Below are 9843 nucleotides of genomic sequence, written 5' to 3' on the forward strand. Positions count from 1 at the left end.
TGCTTGCAAAACACGTACCAACTGACGGCGTTTGACCTCTTTGTAAGTCTTACTTGGCCACCACAACACACTGCTTATTTTTCTGCACAGCTGTTAGGAAAATATGGAAAAATTCCATGTATTGGCAGAATTTAAAAAGTAGCAGTTTGGCTTCTTTTCTAGATTGTGGTGCTTTCCTGTCAACGGTTCATTCAAAAAGTGAGTTGGAGATATTTGTTATGATGGCTTGGGCAATTTGGCAAGAAATTTGTAAGAGAGTTCATAATCAATTGAACCAATGGACTGAGATTAATATAGATTGGGTGTCCTCCCTTCTAAATTCTTTCCATTGTGCAAACACAAAGTGTGGATTGCAGGCTAATACTGCTGCTCGAATACACGGCGAAACCAGTTGGAGGCCTCCTTCTCCGGGGCAATTAAGATTAGATGTGGATGCGAGCTTCAATCATTTGAATAATTCTTCTAGTGTTGGGGCTGTGGTGAGGGATATTAATGGGTTCGTTTGGGGAGCAAAAGCCAAGATTATTCGCTGTCCAAGTTCTGTTGTTAGTGCCGAATTAGAAGCAATTCGGTTTGGAATGGATTTTTGTTCGCTACAAGGATTTACTAATGTGTGCATTTTTTCGGATTCCCTATTGGCTATTCGAGCAGTGGAAACTCAATCAGAGAATCTGGGTCCGGAAGGTGCGGTTGCTATGGAAATCCGATCGCTTCTTGAGTCTCCAAAGTTTGTTTCCATCAGGCACATGCGTCGCTCGGCTAATCGTGTTGCTCATTTTTTGGCGCAAAAAGTCTGTGGTTCTGTCCTTTCTTTTGAATATTCTATTGGGAGTATACCTCAATGGCTTGCTGATCTTGTAAAATTGGATTGTGGTTTCTAGTTTTATTGAAGTTTTTTTCTCAAAAAAAAAAAAAACATTAAAAAAAAGCTTATTTATTTTCGTACAAATAAAATAATTCAATTAGTACTACTCAAGAATCAAGGCTTTTAACTTCGTCTTGGTTTAACAATAAACCACATGGCTTTTTATTTATTTATTCATTTTTACACTACAATAAAGGCAGAAGAACATAGAGTGTATATAGAGTTAGTTATAACTTATATCTCGTGTGTCCAAAGGGAACTAGTTCAGTACGAAACAAGTTCCTCTGTTCCTGAGTTCTGGTGAGTCTGCATGTTGCATTATCATGCATGTGGTGTTTGTATCCTTCAGTAATGGTAAATGTGATCGGTGTACATATGGGCTGTCATATTCAATCCTTGGAGCATTGCTTCCCCGTGTATATTAAAGCTAAAGACACACAACCCGCCGTTGTTTATGTCAATCGCGCGAAACCTGTGCAGTCAAAATTCAAAAACTGCATTTTTAAGCTCACTCTGCAAAGCTCGACTCAACTACAAACAGGTGAGAATCTCGACATACCTCTCTGGCCCCAGTCCAAGAGCCGTGCAGATCAACGCCCTCAAAATCGACTTATGAGTAACAACCAAAAAACTTTCTCCCTGTCCATTCCAGAAAAGATATAAAATGTTATAAGACAATTCGGGAATAGATTGATTTTTTGGTCAGGAAAAGTGCCTTACTGGGGTGAACAAGATTTCTAACCAAGCTTCACGAGCTGTCCGCCACAATTGTCGAATAGGATATACGCCATTAACACAAAAATTCGAAGGATCCTCTCTCCATGCTGTGTACTCTTCGGGATATTTCTTCCGGGCATCCACTGCCTCCAAACACTAAACGTGATTTACTAAGTGGATATCGCTGACAGCATTATCAAGTGATGGCTAAATTCATTAGGAAGCAGAGTTGTGTGTGTTGTTGATTCAAATTTCTTACAAGACAGTAATATATATGAATCAGAGTATCGGCTACGGGGAGTGCTATAACAGTGGGAACAAGAGAGACCCACCATTTCTCATGCCTTCAAGAAAATATAAGTGAGCCTCCTTGAGCGTGTCAAGATAAACCAAAGGTTGATCCCTCCCTTGCCATAAGATTTCGGCAGTAGACTGCATCAACACAGAAAGCTTAGAATATTCATGAAGTATAGCTGTTTGGGACTTGACCAACCTGATCATGCACAACAAACCTTGGCACGAGATATTGGACTTGAAAAACACTTGTCAAAATGTATCTCCGCTAAGGCGTTTCTGCACCTTTCCGCTTGTGCTGCCCCGGCCTCAGTTAGGACCGACAGGTTTGAGCTGCCCTATATACACCACGACATAGTTTACTGCAGTAAAACTTAAGAAGTATGGCTATAAAACTTAAATGATTTTGGAAGAACGATGTTAGATATCATTGTATAGAATATTTCTTCGATCTGCGCAACTCCAACTTAGTGGGATTAAGGCTTGTGTGTTGTTATTGTTTTACCTTACACAGCATAAACATATATTCACAGATGATCATGGTACTTAAATGATGGGAGTGGGACAATGAGAAATTTAATTTCATAAATAGAATTATTTTATTCGTGGCCTTCCTCGAGGCAAAAGTGTATATATTAAATCATATTGAGAAGGTCATGTAACTAAAAACAAATTCGAGGGTGTTATTTTCCAAAATCTATTAATATATCGACAAGAATTTACTAGCCGTTTCTAAACATCTAGTGTAATATTTCCCCCAATACCCCTGAACAAAACCATGCATTGCACTTGATTTGGAGTGCTGATGAGACATACCTGAACTCTACTTTCTTTATTCCACGAGCTAAGACCATGTCGTAGAATCGTCACCTTCTTTGGTGAAGACAGCAATTTCTCAGAAAGTGAAGTAGTGGCTCTTTGAAAATCATACGAGCCACCAGTCAAAGAGCTGTTGTTTCCAGATACTTCTGAGATGATAAGTTATGTTCACGAAACCGAGTTTATGAGTAACTATTGCCAACCTTTTCTAACCAAAACAGCATTTAGAGATAAGGGAAAAACAGAGGAAACAAACATAAATGGGCAACAAAAAGAAACAAGAAACTAAAGCATAAGCAATCAATCAAGAGGAATAATATATATCTTTCGCGGACTTGGTCATACTGGGAAGAAACGTCAAACAGAACTCACTTTATGTAATGCCTATATATAACCCTACAGGATTTTAGCAGATAGGTGAATCAACTTAGCAGTTAGCACTACGAGTGTGTATCATGACTAGTGCTCATCTCTCCATTGCTTGGGGGCAGCATCAAACTTTTCTTTGTCTCTTTTCCCACTGCATCCATATCATTCGTCACACTTTTGTTCCGGTATATGATCATGTACATAAATTACAATTGCATTCACATTCTAGACCAAAATAGCTAGGTGGCTAACACTAGGCAAGCAATCAAACCGGCTGACTCGAACTAGCCACGTACGGTGTCACACAAGCGGGAGATAGTAGAAGTAATCTTATCTTACAGTACCCCCAAGAATCAGTAACAGATTACTAGCAGACTAAAAAAAAATTGAATTCGAGACTAGGATCCCACAATATCTAAGCAGTCCAATTAACGAGTTGTTTCACTTCACATTAATAAAAGTAGAGGATCGGTATAGTTACCAGTTGCAATGGACTGTTGGGGGGTGGAAGATGAGCACATAACACGATCAAGTCGGCTGGAGCATGCCAGAAGTTTGGGAGGTTTTCTTGAACCATAAACGGCGGCCGTGGGCAAGAATGGAGAGAACAGAACAACCATTTTCCCCCCGAGCAACTAAAAGAAGGTAATGCAGCCTATGTCCAATTCTACTCGCTTCGTGCTGAGATATTTTTTGGGTGGTTGCTGAAACTATGGTTGCTATTGTTCGGGATTGCCATTTACAGTGACGGATATTGTGGTCGTTTTTCATTTCTTGGAGATTTTTTTCTTGTTCTGGATAGTGGTAGCCCACCCGGATAAATGGACTTTTTAACCGATAAATAAATAAAAAAAATAGCAAAATATCGCATACCTTATTATATTTTTTTTAAATATTTAATTTAATTTAATTTTATTGCTTCAAAAAAAATATTTAATTTTATATTTATTCATATTTTAAAATCCAATCAACGTCTTATATTAATGAAAAAATAAATAATTTGAAAATAACAAAAATTATCATGATTAGATAAATATTTTAACTTTATAAAGGGACATCATAGTAGTAGTTATTAAAAATTCGAAATCTATTCACTTATCCCAAGATTAGGTAATATTTGTTATACGAAAAATCATATAAGACAGTCTTAATGATAAGATCTTCAATCCAATCAATAAAAAATATTATTATTTTTGGTCAAAACTAGTTCTTTTCGTTATAGATTATTATGTATTACTGCTATTATGTAAGAGGCTTTTAGTTGGTCTCTTGATATGCTCACAAAAATATAATATATATATATATATATACTAATAAACAGCACGTGCGATACACGTGGTAATACTTTGTTTATATAATATATCTATTTATTATTTTTTATAATTATTGAAATTTTCACGGCTTGATAATAAAAATCATATAGACTTTAATTATTTATTATGAAAATCAACTGAAATAATACAATGATCATTTTTTTTTTCATTTTTAGTCATGTTAATGGTGAATTTATAATTTCAATCCTGTAACTTGAATGTTTTCATTTTTAGTCATATTACTATGCATTTTTATTTTTAATCATGTCACTTGTATATTGTTTTTATTTTGATCATTTAACTCACATGTTTTTTTTGTTCTGTTTTGGCATATATTTTTTCATTTATAGTCATGTAACTTGCATATTATTTTTATTATTTGTCATTTAACTTGTATTATATTCTTATATATTTTTATATGATTTTTCTTATAGTGTAAATAAAATTGCAAATTTGTTATTTCACAATGATAAAACTTTATCCTTTTATTCACACTTTTAGATATGTAATAATAGATAATAGATAGATAGATTTCACAATGATAAAATATAACTTTTTTTATTCATATTTTTAGGTAGGTAATATATTTAATTTATACTCCTACATTAATTTTGTAAATATATGTTTTTAACTCTAACTTTTAATATTATTACCGTAAATTTTAGTTTTTAGTTTTGTTATTTTCAAAATTTATATTCTTATATTTTTTTAATTCTAAATTTTTATATTAATATCGTAAAATTAATTTTTTTCTTTTGTTTTTTAAAAATTTATTTATCTATTTGATTAACTGTAACTCAATTAAGCCACAAACTAAAATTTAGCTTATTCTTATATATTTTTATATTGCCTAACATGAAATAAGGTGTAAAATAAATAAAAACAAATTGTGAAAAATGAAAAAATAGTTCTTTTTAGAAAATAATAATTAAAAAATGAATTATGTAATTGTATTAATGAACACATTAGTTGCAATTTAATGAAAGCGTATAATGTATTTAAGTATATTAATATTTAAATATAATATAATAAAAATATTTATTTATTTTTATGCCCTAAATAAAATGTTATTTACTTTTATATCTCTATATATTTTTATATTACCTTACTTATAGTGTAAATAAAACAGCAAAGTTGTTATTTCACAATAATAAAATTTTATCATTTTCTTAACACTTTTAGATAGGTAAGGTAATAGACTATTTAATATACATAATTTTCTTTTAATAATTTTAGTGACAAATTTTTTTATTTGTAATATATATATATATATATATTCACTATATATATTATTTTTTATATTTTTAAAGCATTATGTAGAAAATTTCAATACAATTAATCGAAATAATACACAATCTAAAGACAAAATAGAAAATTTAGAGTGAAAATATTTATTATGTTAATTGTTTTAGATTGAAATAATACGCACTCTAATAAAATAAATATTTATTATCTTTAATAATTTTAAAATATATTGTTCAAATTTTTTTTTAATAAATATATATTTTTATTTTCCAACATCTAATCATTTTGTGCAAATTGCTCAAAAATCCCTAATGCAAACATGTTTTGCTCTGCACTTCCTAGCCACTTTTTTATACCACAATTTTTGTTAATTTGTACCACATCTTGTATGGTTTTGTACCACATATTGTATTGTTTTGTACCACATTTTATGACTAGAGACCCCAAAGCAAAATATGTTTGCATTTGGGGATTTTTGAGCAAATTGCCCAATCATTTTTATGTTATCGAAATAATACAAAATCTAATAAAATAAATATTTATTATCTTTAATAATTTTAATGAATATATTTTTTTTTCAACATCTAATCATTTTTATTTTAATTTTTTTAAATTTTTCTAAGAATTATGTACGATAAAATGTTATTTTCCAATTGATTTTTATTATCAAATTTTTATTCAATTTTGATGTATTGTTGTTTTCAAATTTTTTTAAAAGTATGTCGTAACCAAATTTTATTTTTATGTTATGTTTTTTCAGAAAAAACCACTTTGATGCTCATGTGTTTTAAATTTTGTTTTCTTAAATTTATAGAAAATAATTCAAACCAATTCATTGAAGGTGAAGTTTTATAATTAAATAGATGCGAATTAACACAGTGTATTTTTAATAACAAATAAATTATATGAAAATAGTTTATTCTTTGATTGCATTTATATTATAATATTATATGATTAACTTTATAAATGTAGTATGATATTTAAAAAATCAATTAACACGTGTCTCGCACGTTAAACACGTGAAAATGTATTAAATATAACATAAGACAATTCATAAATTTAAATTTATTCACCTTTAAAATAAAAGTAAAATAAGTAATAATTAAAATTTTATTCATTTGCTTTATTTTTTAAAAGATATAGTAAATTTTTAATATTTGATAAAGTCTTATGTTTGAATCTTAAATTTATTTAGATAAATGTGCATGGATTACATTTTGACATTTATTTTTGTAAAAATTGTTTTTTTGATTCTATAAGTTTTTTTATTTGTAATTTCGATACTCTATGTTATCAGATTTCAAAGTCTATTGTATTTGTTTTGTTATTTTTTACGATTTTAGAGTCTTTTTTTCGATTTGATACTTTTGTAGCGTAAATTTTTATAGTATTGCATCAACATTTTTGATGAAAAATAACTAAAATTGTCAAAAATCAAAATACGCAAGACAAATTAAAACTAAAATTTTGATATCGCTAAAAACATCTATATCTGTTAAGTCTTTATGTTTCAAATTTTGGACATAAACACGTCTACAAAAACACGTATAGATAAGTGCATGTGCTCAAACTTGAAAACATGGGGATATAGTGCTCAAGATTTGAAAACACAAAGAGTTAATAGATAATTCATTTTTCATAATGGATTTTTAAGAATCTTAAGATTTCATAGGGGTAATTATCTGATATAAAAATATAGACCCAAATCATAATTTTCAGATATTAGCGGACCAAAATTACAATTTTTTCTTTATTTTTCCATAATTATCTTTGATTTATTAATATTTATGAATGAAATTAAAAATATTTAATTTTATTTAAATTTCGAATTATCCATAAATTTTATATTATATTTTTCTTTAATTTTTTACATTCATTTTCCACCAAATGTTCATGCAATTATTTATAAAAAATTCTTTAATGAAATTTTTTTTATTTCTATTCACACTTTTAAAGATAAAATTATTAAATAAACATGCTTTTTTAAAAATAATTCCAGTAAAAATATATTTTATTTTTCGAACATATATTCACTTTATACATCAATTTTTATATTTTTAAAACACTGTGTAAAAAATCTGATATCAATACAATTAATCGAATGAATATACAATCTAAGGGCAAAATAAAAAGTCCACGGTGAAAAACTTAGTCATTATATTTACACTTTTATAGTCATAATAAAATAAATATATATTATCTACCATAAAAAATATTATCTTTTATAATTTTAAAGAATACATGCATATTTTTATTTTCGAACATCTGAATCATTTTTATTTTTTTTTAGATTTTTCTAAGAATTATGTTTCGATAAAATTTTATTTCTCTAATTTATTTTTATGAACATATATCTATTGAATTATGACGTATCATTATTTTCAAATATTTTTATAAGTATTTCGTAATAAAATTTTAATTTTTTTATTAGAATTTTTTTTAAAAAATGTGTTTTAAATTTTGTATTCTTAAATTGATAGAAAATAATTCAAATCAATTCATTGAAGGTGAATTTTTATAATTAAATAAGAGGTGAATAGACACAATATATTTGTAATAACAAAGAAACTATATGAAATAATTTATTTTTTGATTCCACTTATATTGTTATAGTATATGATTAATTTTACAAATGCAAAATGATATTTTAAAAACAAATTAAAATGTTGGGTTTAAAGAGTTCCAAAAATTTTATATCATTTTTTATTTTCTTTCTAATATCGAATGCTTTTATTAACAGATTATCACATTACGAAACTTATTCTTCATAAAATTTATGGTGATGTTATATATCTATATATTATATTAAATACAAATTTTGTAGAAGGTTAAATATAGTTTAAATATTTTAAATGATCAGTTATTTTACAAAAAGTAAGTGAATTCTTCTATTGATTACATCCTTATGTAATTCATTATCTATTTCAATATGATTAATTCATCATTTTTATTAGTATCTTATTATATATTATTATAATCATAACAGTTTTTTCGTCTTAATTTATCTCATATATAATTCTATATTTTTCAAGATAAAAAATCATTATTACACATAAATATTAATATTAAAAATAAAAATAAAAATGATTAACTTAGAACATAATCCATGAGAGCATACACAATTAAAAAAACCCAAAAAAAATTCACTAAACAAAACTCAGATATTAAGAGTCAATTAAAAACCCAATAAAAATAAGACTCAATAAAACAAACTCACTCAATATTTAGATCCAATCAAAAAACCCCAAAAAAATTACACTTACTAAAAAAACTTAGATATTAAGATTCAAATAAAACCCAATAAAAATAAGACACAATAAAAACAAATTGAATTATTAACAATAAATACAAACTCAATTATTAACACTTTAATCCATGAAGGGAGAGAGAAAAATTACTGTGCTTCCTCAAATGTCCTTATAATTTAATGCAATCATCAAAAATACCCCTTGCATTTAACACTCCAATAAACAAAATTTGGGCAATTATGACAATACACAATAAAAAAATACAATTAATCGAATGAATATACAATCTAAGGGCAAAATAAAAAGTCAACGGTGAAAAACTTAGTCATTATATTTACATTTTTATAGTCATAATAAAATAAATATATATTATCTACCATAAAAAATATTATCTTTTATAATTTTAAAGAATATATGCATATTTTTATTTTCGAACATCTGAATCATTTTTATGTTAATTGTTTTTAGATTTTTCTAAGAATTATGTTTCGATAAAATTTTATTTCTCTAATTTATTTTTATGAACATATATCTATTGAATTATGACGTATCATTATTTTCAAATATTTTTATAAGTATGTCGTAATAATTTTTATTATAATTTTTTTAAAAAAATGTGTTTTAAATTTTGTATTCTTAAATTGATAGAAAATAATTCAAATCAGTTCATTGAAGGTGAATTTTTATAATTAAATAAGAGGTGAATAGACACAATATATTTGTAATAACAAAGAAACTATATGAAATAATTTATTTTTTGATTTCACTTATTTTGCTATAGTATATGATTAACTTTACAAATGCAAAATGATATTTTAAAAACAAATTAAAATGTTGTGTTTAAAGAGTTCCAAAAATTTTATATCATTTTTTATTTTCTTTCTAATATCGCATGTTTTTATTAACAGATTATCACATTACGAAACTTATTCTTTATAAAATTTATGGTGATGTTATATATCTATATATTATA

The 9843-nt window shown here is 27.0% G+C and overlaps 2 protein-coding genes across 2 annotated transcripts; one reads left to right on the forward strand and one right to left on the reverse strand.

The window, feature by feature from the left end:
* Positions 1-221: 221 nt before the first annotated feature.
* Positions 222-881, forward strand: LOC140867737 (uncharacterized). Its single transcript, XM_073272783.1, has one exon. It carries the CDS (start codon positions 222-224, stop codon positions 879-881), a length of 660 nt encoding a protein of 219 aa, XP_073128884.1.
* A 92-nt stretch (positions 882-973) lies between these two features.
* Positions 974-3826, reverse strand: LOC140866579 (probable 2-carboxy-D-arabinitol-1-phosphatase). Its single transcript, XM_073271607.1, has 7 exons — positions 3546-3826; positions 2693-2844; positions 2095-2214; positions 1915-2014; positions 1586-1725; positions 1425-1504; positions 974-1337 (listed from the first exon to the last, which is right to left on the reverse strand). Exons 1-7 carry the CDS (start codon positions 3682-3684, stop codon positions 1211-1213), a joined length of 858 nt encoding a protein of 285 aa, XP_073127708.1. The 5' UTR covers positions 3685-3826; the 3' UTR covers positions 974-1210.
* Between the last annotated feature and the right edge of the window lie 6017 nt (positions 3827-9843).

This window comes from Henckelia pumila, chromosome 4 (genome assembly GCF_033568475.1).
Source record: "Henckelia pumila isolate YLH828 chromosome 4, ASM3356847v2, whole genome shotgun sequence".
Taxonomy (NCBI): domain Eukaryota; kingdom Viridiplantae; phylum Streptophyta; class Magnoliopsida; order Lamiales; family Gesneriaceae; genus Henckelia; species Henckelia pumila.